General features: G+C 59.6%; 2 protein-coding genes across 3 annotated transcripts in view; one reads left to right on the top strand and one right to left on the bottom strand.

The window, feature by feature from the left end:
• Positions 1-7294, top strand: part of SLC1A7 (solute carrier family 1 member 7) — a 46089-nt gene extending 38795 nt beyond the window's left edge. Inside the window, exons 6-11 of one of the 2 annotated variants that reach the window (XM_024739289.1) lie at positions 1870-1969; positions 2668-2901; positions 4848-5042; positions 5818-5952; positions 6384-6486; positions 7076-7294. In XM_024739289.1, the coding sequence (XP_024595057.1) occupies positions 1870-1969; positions 2668-2901; positions 4848-5042; positions 5818-5952; positions 6384-6486; positions 7076-7294 (986 nt within the window). Of the gene's footprint in view, positions 1-1869; positions 1970-2667; positions 2902-4847; positions 5043-5817; positions 5953-6383; positions 6487-7056 lie in introns of both variants that reach the window. The other variant, XM_024739290.1, reaches the window with a different exon arrangement.
• A 3388-nt stretch (positions 7295-10682) lies between these two features.
• The window catches only part of PODN (podocan), a 23387-nt gene continuing 16380 nt past the window's right edge, over positions 10683-17689 (bottom strand). Inside the window, exons 9-11 of the mRNA XM_024739222.1 lie at positions 14681-14829; positions 13377-13565; positions 10683-10793 (exon numbers count right to left, since the gene is read on the bottom strand). Of these exons, the coding sequence (XP_024594990.1) occupies positions 13403-13565; positions 14681-14829 (312 nt within the window). The 3' untranslated portion in view covers positions 10683-10793; positions 13377-13402. The remainder of the gene's footprint in view (positions 10794-13376; positions 13566-14680; positions 14830-17689) is intronic.

The following is a 17689-nucleotide window of genomic DNA, read 5'->3' as shown; positions in this document are numbered from 1 at the left end:
GAGCCCCGGGAACCGAAAAAAAAAAAAAAAAAAAAATAATAATAATCTTCCAGAGAGACGGGTAGATGGATGGATGGATGGATGAATGATAAGGGGTAATGGAGCACTTATCGTCGTGGTCAAAAGGCCAGGCAGGCATACAGAGGGGCCAGGACCTCAGAGACCCGAGTGTGTGAGGAGACAGTGTTTGGAAGCATCCTCAGTCCATCTGATAATCTGTCCCCAAGCCTGGACTTTCTTCCTCCTCCCAGCCATCGCCTCTCTCTTAGGGGTGGGAACGCACTGAAAGGACATCTATTGGCAGAGCTAAAGAAACCTTTGAGACCCTTCAACTCACTGTTTGCTGAGCGCTGAGCACATGCAACTGTCCACGTGTCAGGGTGTATTTGTTGTGTGTGCCCAGCTCTAGCTGCACCCACGTCTGTGTGCCCACATCTGAGCGTGAGCGAGCACACTTGCGCGGCTGCTCCCCTCACCGCAACCTCCTTCCCCGTTTCCTCCCTGATGCTAAGGTGTCATTGGCCCTGCCTGTCGGAGGAAGCCCACTGCCACCCCCTGCGTCCCATGCACACTACCACCCAGCCAGCCGGAGCCCATGGATGCCCCAGAGAGCCTGATGAGGAACAGGAATAGCCGAGAAGGGACAGAGCCAGCAGAAAACCTGGCTCTGAGCTCAGTCAGGCTTCCGTGGGCCAGATGCACAGGGCTGGGCCCAGTGTCATCCGCATGTCTGGCCTCTCCTACCCATCCCGGCAGGGCGCCACCGCTCCGCATCGCCCGTGGTAGCTGCTCACCAGACAGCGTGGGTTCGGCTTCATGGGCAGGGAAAGAGCTCTTCTCTGGAGTCCCACAGACCAGGGTTCAAATCCTGCCCCTCCCCAGCTGAGTCAGTGGATGAGCCTCTCGGACACAGTGACAGTAAGCTCCATGAGGGCAGTCACAGGGTGTGATTTGCTCTCCATTTTTGTGTCACCAGAGGGAGAGCAGTCACTTGTCACTGTTCCAGGAGTAGCCTCACCATGCTCACCTGCATGAGCTCCCCCCACAGAATAGCACACACGTGAAAGCTTCCTGAGTGAAGGAGAGCCCAGAACCCCAAGGGGAGGGTAACAGGGGCTCCGGAAAAGGCTTTATCATTCATTCATTTGTTCATTCATACATTCATTCATCCATCCAATGATGAGTTGCCTTCATGGGGTTAACCTTCTACTGGAGAAGACAGAAAAAATCACCAGACGACTGTTGTAATGTGATATGAAGGGATCAGACAGAAGTGAAATAGAGGGGAGTAGGTGGGGAGTCTGCCAGGGCAGTGGGAGCGGGTCTCCAGCCAGGCCAGAGCTTCAGGCGTCGGGTACCGTGCGGGCAAAGGCCCCACCACAGTCAAGAGCTTGATGTAGTCTAGAAACGTGAAGAAGGCCGCGACGCAGGAGCACAGCGAGGAAGGGAAAGCAGGGCCTGACAGAGGCGGGAGTTGTAAACGGGGTCAGATCAACTGGGGCCTGAAGCGGGGGGTGTGGGAGTGTTGGTTATGCTGTGTGTACAGGGAAGCCAGTCGGGGGTGTTGGCAGGGAGCATTTTTGTCTTTAGAACATGGCACTTGCTGCTGGGTAGAGCGGGGTGACAGAGGAGGAAGAGATGAGAGCCCTGTGGGGAGGTCACAGCCTGCTCCAGCGGGGAGGAGAGGAGAGGTGCGAGGGAAGCGCTGGGGCGTCAGAGGCCGCTGGGCAGTCGGCTAAGCGCCGAGGTCTGCGTGGGCCTGTGGTCTGTCCCTGCCTGGCCACCAGCGTGTGTTGGCACACGTAGGCGCCATGCACACCTGCCGCCGTCTGCGGCGTCTGTGATATGCTGTGTCCCTGCCCCCCGCAGGCGTCATGCTGGGCCGTATGGGTGACAGCGGGGCCCCCCTGGTCAGCTTCTGCCAGTGCCTCAATGAGTCCGTCATGAAGATCGTGGCAGTGGCTGTGTGGTAAGCCTCATCGTGGGGGTGCGGGGGGCTTCTCTTCTACCCACTCCACCCCCTTCCAGCTCTGCCCTGGGCAGCTGGAGGGACACCGTGGTCCCGTAGGAGGGAGCAGAAAGCTACCGGGGAGGCTGCGTTCCCCTGGATCCCCCCAGCCCTGACTAGGCCGGGTTCCAGCCCTGGGCCTGCCACTTCTGGCCCCATCAGGCCCACTGGCGGCAAGCTAAGAGCTAATAAACCTGGCCCTGTGCTCTTGGCCTCAGTTTCCCCATCCCCATCAGCTCAGTTTTTGGAGAAAGGAAACACTGGAAGTGACAACCAGCTGCCCCTTCTCAGTTCAGAGTTCAGACCTTAGGAATCTTCTAATTAACCTTGCACAGTCAGATGGGGAAATGCAGAGGCCTGCCAAGGTCACCCCCAGAGGCTGTGGCATTGCTGGGCTGAAATGTGGGCTTGCAGAGGGCAGGGGAGCTCCTCAAAGGCCTGGACGGAGGAAGGCAGAGCGGCCGGAGGCTGTGCCTCGCTGGGCTGGTTGAGGTGGCATTCCTTTCACCACGTGCCAGGCACCTGGGCACACCGTCTCATTCTGTCCTCACAGGGGCCCCGGGAGGCGTAGAAGGGTGAGGCTAGGCAGTGATGCAGTGCCAGGGCCTCCCAGGACCTTTGTGTGCCCGGCACTGAGCCGGCTGCCCCGCCCACCCCAGGTACTTCCCCTTTGGCATCGTGTTCCTCATCGCTGGCAAGATCCTGGAGATGGACAACCCCACGACCGTGGGAAAGAAGCTGGGCTTCTACGCTGTCACCGTGGTGTGCGGGCTGGTGGTGCACGGCCTCTTCATCCTGCCCCTGCTCTACTTCTTCATCACCAAAAAGAACCCCATCGTCTTCATCCGCGGCATTCTCCAGGCCCTGCTCATTGCGCTGGCCACCTCCTCCAGGTAGCCCTGGGCAGCGGGCAGGATGGGGGAGGAGACCATGGCTGAATGCTGTCCTTCTGTCCAGCCATCATTTGTCCGTAGCCATAGAACCACGGAAAGTGTCAGCGTGACCTGCTTCGCAAACTTGGGAGACGCTCCGGTAACAAGACGTATTCTTAAAATGTAACGCTTGAGGCACTACCTGCCCAAATGGCAGAAAGCCCTCCCCCACCTGCCCACATACCCCGGGTTCACTCAGTCCACATGGGGCTCGGCTTCCACGCAACAGGGGCAGGGAGAGCTGGAGAGTGCTGAGTCTGCAATTGCTATCGCTGCTGCCTTGCGCTGCCATGTGGTGCTTCTGTGGAAGTCAGACCCTGTGCTGTTTAGGGACCTTGCCTGTCTGCTGTCACTGGGACAGCCTGGCAAGTTGCCCCGTCACAACCTTGGCGGTGTCTCCGGACAGTGGGAACTTGCCTCATGGTTCCATCACCCACTAGCTGTGTGGCTGTGGGCCGGTCACCTGACCTCCCTGGTGACCTCCCTGTCAGTTTCCTCGGATACAGACTGAGGATCATCGTAGCCTCTGCCACATAGGGTTACTGTGGGATTAATGGAGATAACCCACTAAGGCCGGTCTGGGCTTGATGAAGCAGCACCTGTCCTCAAAGATCCCAGGCCAAAGCGCGTGCAGGAGACCCAGGGAGGCAGTGTCATGCAAACTTGGCTATTGAGCAAGGGGTGCGGTGGGGGAAAGGAGGTGGTCACTTACTGGGCATCTAACCCTGTGAAGAAAGGGTGGTTCTCCCCACAGCAAATGTCCAAGCTCCGCATGGAAGAAGTCACCCGAACTTGAGCCCATGTCTCTGGCACCAAAGGCCTGGCTCTTCCCTGCATCCCTTACTGCCTTCTCTTTCCTGGGCCTCAGCTTCCCAATCTGTAAAACGGGAATGAGGGCCACCACAGACCTCCTTCCCTGGCAGCCACATGGCCCACCCTTGGCAGCAGAAGCACCTCATACAGGACTCAGGAGGAGCAGAAGCCCAGTGAGGAGAAGCCCTAGAAGCCTTCTCCAGGAACCCTCACCCAGGGCCGAGGGAGGAGGTGAGAGGGAAAGACGAAGCCCCAAGCAGCTGCTGGCCCCCGTGACAGAGCCAGCAGCCCTTGCCATTTCTTGTTGGCAGGAACCACGGCCTCGGGCCCAGCATGCCTGGGGCCCATGAGGGGCTCTGGCAGGTGCCAGTGGGCTTCCCAGGCAATGGCCTGTGGTAGAGGAAGGGCTCTGGGGCCACGCTAACCTGAGTTTCAGTCCCAACACGGCCACTGGGAGCTCAGTAACAACACAGCTGCACCGTGAGCAGTGGCTACCACTGGTTGAACGCCTACAGTATGCAGATGCTCTCCTGAGGGCCCACTCGTTAATCCTAATAGCTCTGTAATGTATGGACTGCTTGGGACAAGGAAACTACGGCACATGCAGGTTAAGGAGGTGCCAGGGCCACTGGGCTAGTGGGAGGCCGGAATCTGAAGCCAGCGGTCCCGCCAGAGCCCTGCTTTTGACTGACCTCTTCATCCGCACTTGGCATAGTCGTGTGACACAGGGTCAGCCCCTCCTCCCCTCTGGGCTTCAGTTTTGTCACCTGTAAAAGGGACTTAAAACCCCTCCCTCCCAGGAAGCCATGAGGATGTATAAAGCACAGTGCCCGGCGCATAGTAGGAGCTCGGCTGGTGGTAACTCCCTTCCTGACCCGTGTGTATGGGGGTCTCTGAGGCCCTGGGCCTGGGCAAGTCTGGCCATGTGACCATTTTCAAAGCCCCTTCAGCCTGTTCTCCCCCTACCCCAGATGGGCCAACTGCCTGGTGTGGGGGGAGCGGGGAGAGCTTCCGTCACTGGTCAGCGGACAACCTGGGGGCCCTGCCCATCCTGGAGGAGGGTGATGAGCAGACGCTGGCCCCTCTGCCCACAGCTCAGCCACACTGCCAATCACCTTCAAGTGCCTGCTGGAGAACAACCACATCGACCGGCGCATTGCCCGTTTCGTGCTGCCCGTGGGCGCCACCATCAACATGGACGGCACCGCACTCTACGAGGCTGTGGCCGCCATCTTCATTGCCCAGGTCAACAACTATGATCTGGACTTCGGCCAGGTCATCACCATCAGGTGCACTCCCGACACCCTGCACCCAGTGTGGATTGGGGCGGGGGGTACCCTGGAACGGCCTTCAGGAGTCTCGAGCTCCCAGATCTCATGGAGTCTCTGAGGCCCAGAGAGGGCAAGGGGCTTATTCCAGGCCACACAGCAAGCCAGTGCTGGGGCTGAAACGTGACCTGGCCCCGTGACTCAGGGCACCAGTCTCCTTCCCCAGCGCTGCCCTGCAGAGGGGGAGCTCTGAGCAGGCTGGGAAGCTTGGGGCCAGAGGAGGGCCTGCAGTCTGGACATGCAGAGCAGGGGAGGGTGATGCAGGCAGGCACAGGGTAAGCAGAGGCCAGGGGCAGGATTGAGGGATGGTGGAAGAGTTGCTGGTGTGGCTAGAGCTGAGGGAAGGGTGCTAGGGTGAGGGGCAGAGGCCAAGGGGAAAGCCTCACATGCCACCCCGAGGGCACAAGTCTGACCCTGGGGTCCCAGTCCTAGAGGGAGGCTGGGCAGAGCTGTGCCAGTGGACAATCAGAATCTGTGGGCAGCTTGCTGGAAACCTACAGAGACAGTGGCTCCAGACACAGGGTTTTCCACAAACTTCTCAGGAGGTTCTGCTGAGGCCAGGGATGGGGGCCTCTGGGACCACAGGACCTTAAGCAGAGATATGCCTCCCACCCAGGGAACTCCCTGATGTGGCATTCCTAACAATTCCTGCTCCACACGCTGTCCCCAGAGGCCCTGGGAGTTTGGCCTCCTCCTTGGGTCCAGGGCCCAGCAATGCTCCCTGCCCCTCCTGCAGCATCACAGCCACCGCAGCCAGCATCGGGGCAGCTGGCATCCCCCAGGCCGGGCTCGTCACCATGGTTATCGTGCTCACCTCCGTGGGACTTCCCACTGATGACATCACCCTCATCATCGCTGTCGACTGGGCTCTGTAAGTGGGGTTCGCCCCACCCACCCCTATCCCTTGGGTGGTAGGCACTCGGGGTGGGCTGGGGAAATGCCGTGGTTTGGCACAGCGGGTACTCACTGACACCAGCCCAGCTGCATTCTTTGTGGGGCCCAGTTTTCAAAAATGAAAATGTGGGACCCCTTGTTCGAAAGTTATAAAGAATTTCAAGAGGGTGGGAGCAGAGCATTAGCCCAAGTCCGGGCCCTTCTGCACACTGGCCCTGAGCCACTGCACAGTCACGTATACCTACAAAGCCGGCCCTGCACCACCCACTTCAGCATCACCAGGGGGTGGTGGGCTGGGAGGACCAGGAAGGCGCCCATCCTGTGGGTGCTGCTGGGGTGAGCACTGTCCTCTTCCAGCTCCCCTTACGGCAGAGGGCCTGCCGCTCACTGCCCGCCTTGGCCCACCAGGGACCGTTTCCGCACCATGATTAACGTGCTGGGTGATGCACTGGCCGCCGGGATCATGGCTCATGTCTGCCGGAAGGACTTCACTCAGGACACGGGCACTGAGGTGAGAACGGTGCCTCCCTCCCAGCCGGGCTGCCCAAAGACCCGGGGGTGGAGCCAGGTGGGGTGGGCAAGGCAGCACATCGGCCACTCACCAGCTGGGCAGCCCTCGCCTGATCCCGCCATGCCTTGTTCTCATCGTGGGCACCCGGTGACAGATTCCTCTAACGGCAAGTTGCTGAGCACCCACTGTGGCCAGCGCTGATCCAGACACAGGAACAGCAGTGGTGAACATAGTCAGTGCCCTCAGGGAGCAGCGCCCACAGCAATGCCAGCGTTCACGCGTCTGCTGGGGCTTCATCAGTAACCACGTGTAGCAGGCTGCCCCACTCCATGGGGAGGACGCTGAGGCCAGGCAGGGGAGCCGCCCATTCCCGCACTGGACCCTGTGGGCCAGGTGCCCTCCTCTACTAAGACAGTCCCAGGAGAAGGCAGGAACTGGAGCCCGGAGAGTCCCTGTGACCTATCAAGATCCCCCAGCACGTCTGTAGGAAACCCAGTCCGGTTGTCCCCAGCCCTTTGCTCCTTCAGTCCTCCCTACTGCCTAACCCCAGTCTCGCCTGCTGCTGCCAAGACCTGTTTCCCCTCTCCAGAAACTGCCACCCTGCGAGACCAGCCCAGTGAGCCTCCAGGAGATCGTGGCGACCCAGCAGAATGGCTGTGTGAAGAGCGTGGCTGAGGCCTCAGAGCTGACCCTGGGCCCCACCTGTCCCCACCACGTCCCCATCCAGGTAGAGCAGGATGAGGAGCCGGCTGCCGCCAGCCTGGACCACTGCACCATTGAGATCAGTGAGCTTGAGACCAACGTCTGAGCCCGCGGAGCTGTAGGGGCTAGGGGAGCCCTCCGTGATCAGGGGCCGAGGGCAGAATCTCAATTCACGACTTTCCTGAGCACAGGACCAGGCTCACACTACCTTCCCCCCACCTTGAGAGTCCGGAATGAGATCCACTTGATGGAAAGTGGAGTCTCAGAAAGGGGAAAGACTGCATGTGGGAGCCCCGGCTGGAGAGTTACAGGCAGGCGTAGCCCAAGCCCCGACTGCAACATTTGCATCGTGTTGACCTGTGAGGGCGGCAGGCAGGGGTATGGTCCCCACTTTCTGGAACACAGAGTTGAGGCTCTGAGAGCTGAAAACAGTTGCCCCAGGTCTGAGAGCAAATAATGTCAGGGCCAGGACTCTAGTTCAAGGCTTTCAAGCCTCGGCCCCTCCCTCCCTCCCGGAGGATAGGGTTGCCTGCAAGGCCAGATGCCAAGAGAGAGGCTCCACCCCTTCCCAGGAGCCCCAAAGCCACCACTGCTTTCAATTTATGAAGACATAGCAATGTCCTGGTTCTGCCCCAGCTGTGTCCCAGCCCAGGCCAGCCCCCACCCTGCCCCGTAACACGTGGCCTCAAACAAACTGCTCTCCCCAAGGATGGGCCCAGCCTAAGGCCAAGACCGCTGCCTTCCATGTGCCACATGACCTGTGTGTATGGGGGCCCATCCTGTCTCCTGTCCTACCAGTTCTCTCTCACAAAGCTCACCCAATGTGGAGACGAGGATGTCTTCATCAGAGCCACAGGGCCCTTAGAAACACCAGGGCTAGCCTCCCACTGAACAGGTGGGCTGGCCGGGACTGGGGAGGAAGACTCACCTGGGATGCTTTAGTCAAGCTACCCATGTGGCCCTGGGGTCAGCGCTCCCCCAAAGCCCGTGTGATGAAGTGGAGTTAGATTTTCTATTCCCTTCTGTGTTTGCAAATTCAGTGATGACTAAATAAAGGTATTTTCTTTTTCAATCTTGTGGGCCTAGCGACCATACTCTGGCCAGCATTTCTTTATTGGGCTAATACAGGCAGAGAGCAGACTGGCCTGTCTGGGCAGCCAGAGGACAGACAGGGCTGTCCAGGAAGCTGGAATGTCAACAGCCTTGTCCGTGTAGCTGAAGTGTAGACAGCTCTGCCTGGGCTGTCAGCGTGTGGACAGGCCTGCCTGGGCCGCCAGCGTGCAAATGAGCCCATCCTGGTGGCTGGAGTGGGGACAGGCCTGCCTGAGCCATCACATGCAGGAGGTAGAGTGCAAACCAGGCTGCCCAGGGGCCTGTCTGGACAGCCACAGTGTGGACAGACCACTCTGCCCACAGCCTGGGCTCTGCTCTGCAGGCAGGGCCCTGAGGCCGGTCCTCACAAAAGAAACACATTTCCTCAGCCAGCCTGGCTCCTTTCAGTGAATGCTTTGCTTTAAGGAGGGGATGTGCCCAAGAAGTTTCCGGACTCTCCCTTTGTCGTTCTCCTCAGTCCCGTGGTGCCTACAGGAGGCTCGCAGGGGACACAGAAGAGCCCTGGCCACACAGCCTGCTCTGGACGTACTCTGGGGAGAAGATGCAGCCCCAGGGTCTTGCACTGGAGACACTGAAGCTGGGGGAGGGGAGGGGCCTTCCAGGGTCACTCCGAGAATCAGGAGGGTACCTGCCTCCCAGCCCCCCACTCCTGAACTACTTCCATCCTCCTCCCAGGGCCATAGTCTGAGGAGCCCAGGAAGGGCCCCCGGCTCCCCCTCCCACTGCAGGGCTGAGGGCTGTAGTATCCACCATGGGAGCATCTTTCCTTCCGTAAGGCCCAGTCACCTAGGAGAGGTCAGATGTCAAGCTATCCTAACTCCCCCCATGGTGGGGCCTGGCTTATCGGCCCCTTCCCTGTGTCACATCTCTAAGGCCCTTCGAGCAATGGTATCGGCTCCACACAAGGCAGGAACCTGCTCTTTACTGGGCTTGACAGGAGCATACTTACACACCTGCAGTAGTGAGGGGCCACTACTTGCTGGGCATCTCATCCACTGTGGGGCAGCTCTGCCCGTCAGGGGTTCTTCTTTGCTCTAAGCCGGGTACTGCCTTCTGATCCAGCTCTGGCCCTGCTGGCGGTGGTGGTGCACTGGGCATGTCTGCAGCCTCTTCCCTGGGCAGGTCTGCAGAGACCAGAGCCCCAGCTCCCAGGCCTGCCTCCAGCCCCTTTCCCACTCCAGCATCCTCTATGGGACAGAGCCATCGGGAATGCCCACTCAGTGCACAGGAGCCCTGCGCAATCTGAAGCCGGCAAGCCCTTTGCTTGGATGCTCAGACCCTGGGAGTGCAGAGTGAGCTCACGGCCGAGTGTGGTGGTCCCAACCTGCTGACCCCCACCCCGCTGAGGCGCGGCACCTGCCTCCAGGCCGCCTTACCTGCCACTAAGCCCCGCATCCCTGGACCTCTGCCTGTGTGATTGCTTTGTGGGCCCCAAGAACTGGACCCTGCACTGACTCCTGCCAGTCCAGAGGTGCTGAGGTGCTTGGATCCTGCCCACCCGGCCAGGCATGAGCCCAGCACCTGGCAGGAAGCACACATAGACACGGCCACAGGCTGCCAGACTCGGGTAATGCTTTTATATTAGTTTTTCTGTAACAAGAAAAATCTGCTTTGAAGATTTTATCATTTTTTTTTCCTTAAAAAAGAATAAAAAAAACCAAAGGCACCCAGAACTCCCCTCAGGCCCAAAGAATAAAAAAGTTCTCTCATCGGTGCAGCTGGGCCCTTCGCTCTTGCTGTGCCCAGCCCCGTGGCCTCCGCCTAGTTCCAGCCCAAGGGCCCTAGCGGCCCCAGACCTTCCCTCTGGCCTCAGGGGGGCTGGTCCATCAAAGACGCGCCTGCAGCCGGCCAGGGCCTGGCGGGGAGTGACGGCCCCAGTGGTGGGGAGCCGGGTGGGCGGGCCAGGGCAGCAGTCCTGAAGGTTCCTGTCCCCAAAGGGAGGGAAAGGAACAAAAGCCAGCTTTTGTGAAGTCCAGAGGAGGAAGGCACCTGGACGCAGAGAGGATGGAGGTAACTCTGTGTCTTCCGCAAGGGACAGACGGACGGGCAGACAGTCAGACAGCAAGCTGCTCTGGCCATTTCTGGCTGGGCCAAGAGCTCTCGGCGGCATAGGCCAAGGAGGGCTGTTTGCATGTGACTCGTGTATGTAGGTGTGTCCACGGGGCAGGGAACACACGCCCATGAGTGCCAGGGCAGGTCAGACCCTTCATCGAGTCTGCAGGACTCAGGGAGTGATGGCGGTGTTGGGTGTGGGGCGAGAGTGGGACATTTGGAGGATGATGTGCAGCTGTGTGGTGTGTGTGGGTGTGGTGTCTGCATGTGTCTGGCTGCGGATGAGCTGCAGGAAGGGGTGGGTGTGGGAGACTGGGTCCAGCCTGTGTGCGGAGCGGGGGCCCGGCAGGTGCTGCGCTGGGTGTGTCTGTGAGCGAGGCAGAGTGGGGACTCACAAGGCTCAGGCACGTGCTGCAGAAAGGCTCCAGCGGTCCGTCATCCTGCAGAACACGCGGGAGAGTCAGAGGAGGCCAGGGCAGACCCACCAACCACGACCAGCCTGGGACAGGTAGATTAGAGCCGGGGGCTCTGGGAGGGTCAGGCAACTGCAGACCCGAGGGGGAGGTGACAGGGGGTCCAGAGCCAGCGGGTCACCCACTAGGAGGTGCTCCTGGGGGGCCTGGTGTGGACTGGAGGGACTTTGGATCTCTCTGGCCTTTCCCAGGGCCTCTCCTAGGGTCCCGCTCAGCACACCTGACCGCGGCCAATGTCCTCTAGAGGGGGCAGATCTCCTCCACCCCGGGACCCAGGGTACCCCTCGTGAGGGCCACAGCATCCTCAACTGAATGGCCAGTCACCCCAGTCGCTGACCCCTGGCTCTGCCTGAGGACAATGCGTGGAGAGAAGGGGCTCCAGCTTCATGGCCCAGGGCCCCAGGAGTCAAGTAAGATGACTGCCGAGCACTGCCTCTGGGCCTGCCCTCCACGCTTGGATATAGCCAGCCCAGCACACTGCTCTCTCTGTCATCCGCTGGACCCCTTTCCCCACCTCCCTCTGTCATCCACCCACGGTATCCTCAACCCCCCTCAGGCCTCTCTCTGACCCAGGCCCCACTTCAATTCAGCTTCCGAACAGTGGCCCAGTGGCCTCCTCCCATGGCCACACCCTGGCCCCAGGACTCCCAGCTCGGCTCACTCTGATTCTCCCTCCTGACCACACCTCTCCTCCTGGCTACTCGCCACCACTGTGCCCACTCTCCAACAGCCCCCCCAGGAGACCAACCCCTCCTGTCTGCACCCTCTTCCCTTCCCAGCCTGACCCCCAGCCTCCGCGAGGCAGCCATTCTCTTGCCAGTACCCTCAGTTCCCTTGTTCCTTGCCCTCCTGTCCCACACACCTGGCCAAAACCCCCAGCCATGGATGGATGCAACTGGTCATCGTCTCCACACACAGCCCCATCTGCTGAGCACCTCCTGCTGCCCAGAGAGGTGTGCATCAGGCAGGTGTGACTTCATGTGCAGCTACCAAGCCACTCGGTCCTCCGTCCTCCCGCCACAGTGAAAGGAGCGCTGACCCTCCTGCCCAAGCCAGTCCTTCCTCCTGTTTCCACAGGGATGGCTACACCCAGCTCTCTTCTCTTATATTTTTAAATCCTCCCTCCAAACTGCCCCTCCCCATCAGCCCTCAAGCCAGCTCTATCCCTTAAAAAAGGCTTAACATGAACAGAGCCCTGCCTGAACTTCACGCCCCCTTTCCCACCACCACCCTCTTCCATCTCTTCACAGTCAAACTTCTTAGAAGTGTCTACACGCCCTGGACCCTCTCCTTTCCAGCCGCTTTCTCCACCCTCTTTGCCCCTGAAGCCGCTCCCCACAAGGTCACGGTGACCTCCTTGTGGATAAATCCGGTGAGTCTGTGGCCATGCTCGGCTCTATCAGTCTGTCAGAAGCACGGCTGATTCCCTCTACTTCCAGAGAAGCCTGTGCATGGAGGCATAATGGGCATGCACACGTATGTGTGTGTGCACGTGTGCACACAAGGGCACGTGTGCCTGGGGAGGCATGTGCGCATGTACTCGCATGCACACACGTGCATGCACTGGTGCACCTGTCCTGCATCTGTGAATGTGCGATGGAGTATATACATGTCTGTGTGTGCACATGTGTGGTGTGTGTTTGAGTGTGTGCTTTGTGCTAAACATGTGTGTACATGCTTAGACGTGGGTGTGAGCGTGTGTGCATGTGGGTTGGTGTGCTGTGTGCACGTGCAGGTGTTTGTGTTGCATGCGTGTGTAATCACCCTCTGTCCTGGGCTGCCTGCATTTCTCCTGTCTCGGTGCCCCGGTGCTCTGTCCCAGCTCCTTCCACCCATTCCCCTCCGGCTGGCCATGCTCTCTCTCTCTCTCTCTCTCTCTCTCTCACCCCCTCAAGGCAAGCTCCCCCAGCCTCCTGTGGCTTCAGTGACTGTTTCAAGGCTGACGATGCCTGGACCCCCATCTCCAGCCCAGACCTCACTCCTGAGCCCCAGACCCACATATCCAGCCCACCCTGGGCAGCCCCTCCAGCGCCCTCCAAACTCATCACTCCCCCCTCCAAACCTGCTCCCCCCAGTACTATCGTCCACCTGGAATTCCAAGCTAGAACTGGTATCTTGTCTTCTCCCTCACCCCATGTCCAGCAGGACTACTTGGGCTCCTCAAGTGTGCACCCCCAGACTCTTTTCAGGCCCAGCTGCTTGTCTGCATCCTTACCGTCCGCCCCCAGCATCTCTGGCTTGGAACCAGCAGTAGCCTCCTCCCGGGGCCCCACATTCATTCCCTGCTCCCACCATCCCAGCCCCTGTGCGGGTCCCATCAGGGATGCATCACCCTGCATGGAGGCCCCCGGCTCCGGCCGGCCTCCCACAGGTGCACTGCCATACCTGACCTCTCACTCAGGGCCTGAGCACACCAAGTGCTCTAACAGATTTGCAAAATGAATCATGAAGCAGGGGACAGAGGGTGAGGAAAGGACAGAAAGACCTAGACTGGGGTCAGGGCCAGGAATCTGGTGAAGCAGGTTAGCGCACCCCGCATGGACCACCTACCTATGTCAGGTGTGGTTACCCTGTCACTACCACCTTTCCTCGTCCTCCTCCTGCTCTTCCTCTTCCAACCGGCCCCGGTCCTTGGAAACATCACCATACTCATGGTTGCCTTCTATGTCCAAGACCTGCAGGTGCTTCAGCCTCCGGAAGGCACTTTCCACCACAGAGCCCACGGCCAGCTTGTTAAACCTGTGCAGGCCACCCACGTGGGGTCAGCGCCGGGGCCTGACCGTGCCCACACCGACCCAGCCCAGAAGTGGAGCGCAGGGGACGGGCCCTCCGGGAAGACGCGCGGCAAACACAAAAGGAGGCGGCTCAGGAGCGCAGGTGACACGGGGAGCTCAAGCTCTTCAGTGTGCTGCTGCTGGGGGGTAGGGGTGACCCAGTGCAGCGGAGGGAAGGCCTCCCGCATATGTGCTCTCACTATGACTTGGGGGGGCAGACACAGACACCTCCTCCCTGCCTGCCCTTTGGCATTAACCTCTAGGCCTGAGGCTCCTGCACTGCCAGCCTGGAGTCGCCTTGGTGCCAGGTGTGGAGGGGCACACAGACAAGGCCAGGGCCAAGCTGGGCCAGGGACACACTTAGGTTTGGGAGGGGGAGGCCGGGCTCTGATCTCAGGCCCCCTCAACTCTCTGCACCTCGGTCTCCTGCAGGAGCCGAGAGGCACAGGTCACACCACCCCGACGTCACCCAGCCTGGCCTTCTGGGTCACAAAGCCCTCGGCAGTGCACATACTGCCTTACTCTGATCTGTCTCCTCTCTGACTTGGGGGATGGGGATGGTGGGAAGAACCACCCTGGCTCTGCTGTATGGAAGCTCCTTGCGTAGCTGGGTCCCCTGAATCATCTGAAACCCCCAGAACCCAGTGAGGACCTGAACATCTGCTGTCCTGGATCTGAGGCCCAGGCCCAGCCTGGCCAGCTGTGGACACAGTGGTCACCTGTGCTCTCTGGGCTTCAGCCTTCCCAGCTGTAAACTGGGAAGATGCTTTCTGTGGTCCCCTCCTGCCACAGGAACATCAATAACACCCACGTGCTCTGCTTTTTAAATCTTCCAAAGCCCTCTCACAAACCCATGAACCTCACCAGGCCTGGCCAGGACTGTCCCCACCCTTGAGCGCCGAGGAAACAGGGGCTCAGTGGGGTTCTGTGATGTACCCAGGGTCACACAGCTGGTCAGCAGGAAAGCTAGGCTTCAAATACTGACCTCTACCTGCAAGTGGTTCCCATGTGACCTGACTACCCTGCTGGAGCCGGGCCAGTCCCCAGAGGGGCGCGTGCAGGGCCCAGAGCACCTCCTACCTGAGAAAGATCCCCTTGAGGTTGGGTGTGGAGTCAAAGGCATTGGCAGGTACAGTACTAATCCTGTTGTTCTGCAGGTACAGGTACTCGAGCGACTCGGGGAGCCTCTCGGGGATATCCGTGAGCTGATTCCCGGCGATGTCGAGCAGCTGCAGGGGGGACCAGGGGAGCCAAAGCACTGAACAGCATGCCAAGCTCCCACCAACCCCAGAGCCTATCTAAATCTCATAACCCTGTGAGGTGGGGTCTATAATTATCCCCATTTCCAGATGGGGGAACAGAGGCTTAGAGAGGTTCAGAGATCTATCCCAGGCCATACAGCCTGTACGGGCCGGAGGCCGGTGCACCTGACTCCGAACCCTTGTCCTAATTGATGTACATCCTACTCCACTCCTTCTGCCTTCCCACCGGAATTCACAGGCAAGATGTCTAGGTGTCAAAGTCCTCCCTCCTTAACACACCTGTCACCACCATCAGACTAAAGAGCCCAGAAGGGCAAGGGCTAGGGGTCCTCCAGTCTTTAAATCTCACCTCAGTGGTGTCAGATGAGGGTGGAGATGGGGCTGCTCATTCGTGGATCTCAGGGCCATGTGGACAGGGGCCAGGGGCAAGGGTTCAAAGCCCACAGTGACTCTGGCATGGCAGCCAGGCCCCAGGCTGGTCAGTCTCAGAGTCACCACAGGCCTAGAGTCCAGGAAGCAGGTGGCCAGGAAAATGGGGTAGTTTTCCCAGGGAGAAGGACGCACCTGCAGCAGGCAGGAGACCCGGACGTGCCCGGGCCCGACTCACTGCCTGCCCCTTGGGCTGTCAGCACCCTTGCCCCGACACACACCTGTGCAGCCACAGGTGGGCTTCCACCATCTCTAAGCTCCCTCCTCACCCTGACGGGCTGGGGCTCAGGGCCAGGGGGGAGCACTCGCTTCAGTCACCTGAGGGAGCCTCCCTGTCACCTCCCCTACCCAGCAGGGCTCCCTGCTCCCCACTGGGTTCCTTCCACATGGTTCCAGCACTTCCTCATTCATTCCAAACATCCTCAGTGCCCGCCCATGGGCACTGGGGGCATGGAATCCACTGAGACGCTGCCTCCGTGCTCAGGAAGCCAGGCTGGCAGGGGAGACGGACACAACAATCTGACAATAGCAGCAGTGGAACTGGGCTGTGATGGGGGAGCCTGGGGGAGGGGCCCGATTCAGCCTCGGGTCGAGGGAATAGACGGCAGCCAGCGCAGGTGGGGGCTCTGAAGCAACAAGAGCAGCTGCTTGTAGAAAGATCCAACAGTGAGAGGAAGAACCCCCTCCACCAGACACCCCATCCCCGACTGGACTCACCCAGGCAGGCATCTAACCTGCCCATCACCGGTGGCTTCCTGGAGGAGGTGACACTTTAGCTGAGTCCTAGGTATATTATAAGCTCTAGGAGGGTAGTGACCCTGGGTCTGTTTTATTTCCCTCTGGGTCCTCAGTTCTAGAGCTGTGTCTGCACATGGTGAGGCTCGGTACAGGCTTGTGGAATGAATGAATGAGTAGGTGCCACCAGGGTGGAGAAGGTGCTTCCAGCAGAGGGGACAGTATGAACAAAGCCCAGTGCACCTGGGAAACTGAGATGCTAGGCTGGGAGCAGGGGCAGACTAGGCCTTTAAGGCTGTGGCAAGGGTGCTGGTTTGGGTTCTAAAGGCAGCGGGGAGACACAGAAGGGTCCTGGGTGGAAGTGTAAGGTGAGCATGTTTTTTTCAAGATACACTCTGACTGCATGTGGAATCTAGGAGTGGAGCGCTCCTAGGAAGCTGGGGTCAGGAAAGAAATGGGGAAGGCTTGACTTAGTGGTATGAGCAGTAGGGATGGAGAGGAGTGGAGAGATGGGGAGACGTGACGGTAGAGTTGGCAGGGTTTAGTGACAATGGGTGTTGGAGGGCAGACAGCGTGCAAAAGGGGTGTCAGGGCAGCATCCACGTTTCCCATGGACACCTGGGTGGATGTTGCCCCCTTCAGCGAGTTAGAAAATGCAGCAGAAGGAGCAGGTGTGGAAGAGAGGATAATGGGGTTTGGGCCCCTTAAGAATACCCAAGAGAGACCGGCACAGGTGGTTGGATCCTGGTGTCTGGCACTCGGCCCGGCTGTCTGGGTTGGGAGAGACCCCAGCTGCTCCTGCAGGGCCAGCTGCCAACCCCCAACTCCACCCTCAGGGCTCTGCCCCACCTCCCAGCCTCCCACTCTCGGGGCCTCTCCCCTGTACTCCCCTCAGACATCCCCACCCTGACAGCTCCCCACACAAGCATGTACTATGCACCTATCACAACGAGGGCCCTGGTCCAGCAGGAAACACAATGGACTAAAATGCCCATCCCGTGTTCTAGCAGGAAGAGCAGACAACAAACAAGCAAACAGATGATCTGTTGTCGGAAGGGATGAGGGTTATGAAGAAAAAGCAGAGGAAGGTGGCAGGCTGTGAAGGAAGACCTCCCAAGGAGCTGATATCTGAGCAGAGCCCTGAGGAAAAGGGACGAGAAGGCCTGAGGACATCTGGGAGGGAGGGGCCTGGTAAGGCAGCAGAGCCTCCCAGGTTTCTCTAATCAGGTTCCCTTTCCACCCCTCACTGGGTCGGCAGGTTTCACTTGTAACCAAGGAGGCTCAGTTCACATGGCCAGATAGCCCTCCTGTCTCAGACTCTGGCCACGAGAGCCACACTCACTGACCAGTCCCAGAAGCCTCAAGTACACGCCCCCAGACTCTGCAGAATGGTGAGGTCAGCACCCCTCACGGGCCTGCCGTCCTCCCCTGCCCCAAGCCCAGCCTTCTCCAGGCACCTATCCTTTGCCCACAGGGAGGTGAGCTCCACTCTCCCATGCCACCTGAACTGTCCCTGCCCCCCAGTTCTCCTGAATAATGTCCAGTGCCCCCCACACCTGCAGCCATGACCTCCCCTTATCCCCACAGGGCTCCTCAAGCTTGTCCCTGCAGGTGGTGAGCTCTGCCTAGCCATGTCCGCTGAGCTCTGCCCTGCGCTCCCGCC

This window comes from Neophocaena asiaeorientalis, unplaced genomic scaffold, assembly GCF_003031525.2.
Source record: "Neophocaena asiaeorientalis asiaeorientalis breed wild unplaced genomic scaffold, Neophocaena_asiaeorientalis_V1.1 scaffold138, whole genome shotgun sequence".
Classification (NCBI taxonomy): domain Eukaryota; kingdom Metazoa; phylum Chordata; class Mammalia; order Artiodactyla; family Phocoenidae; genus Neophocaena; species Neophocaena asiaeorientalis.
The sequence above is the reverse complement of the archived record's forward strand: the minus strand, read 5'-3'. Positions and strand labels throughout refer to the sequence as shown.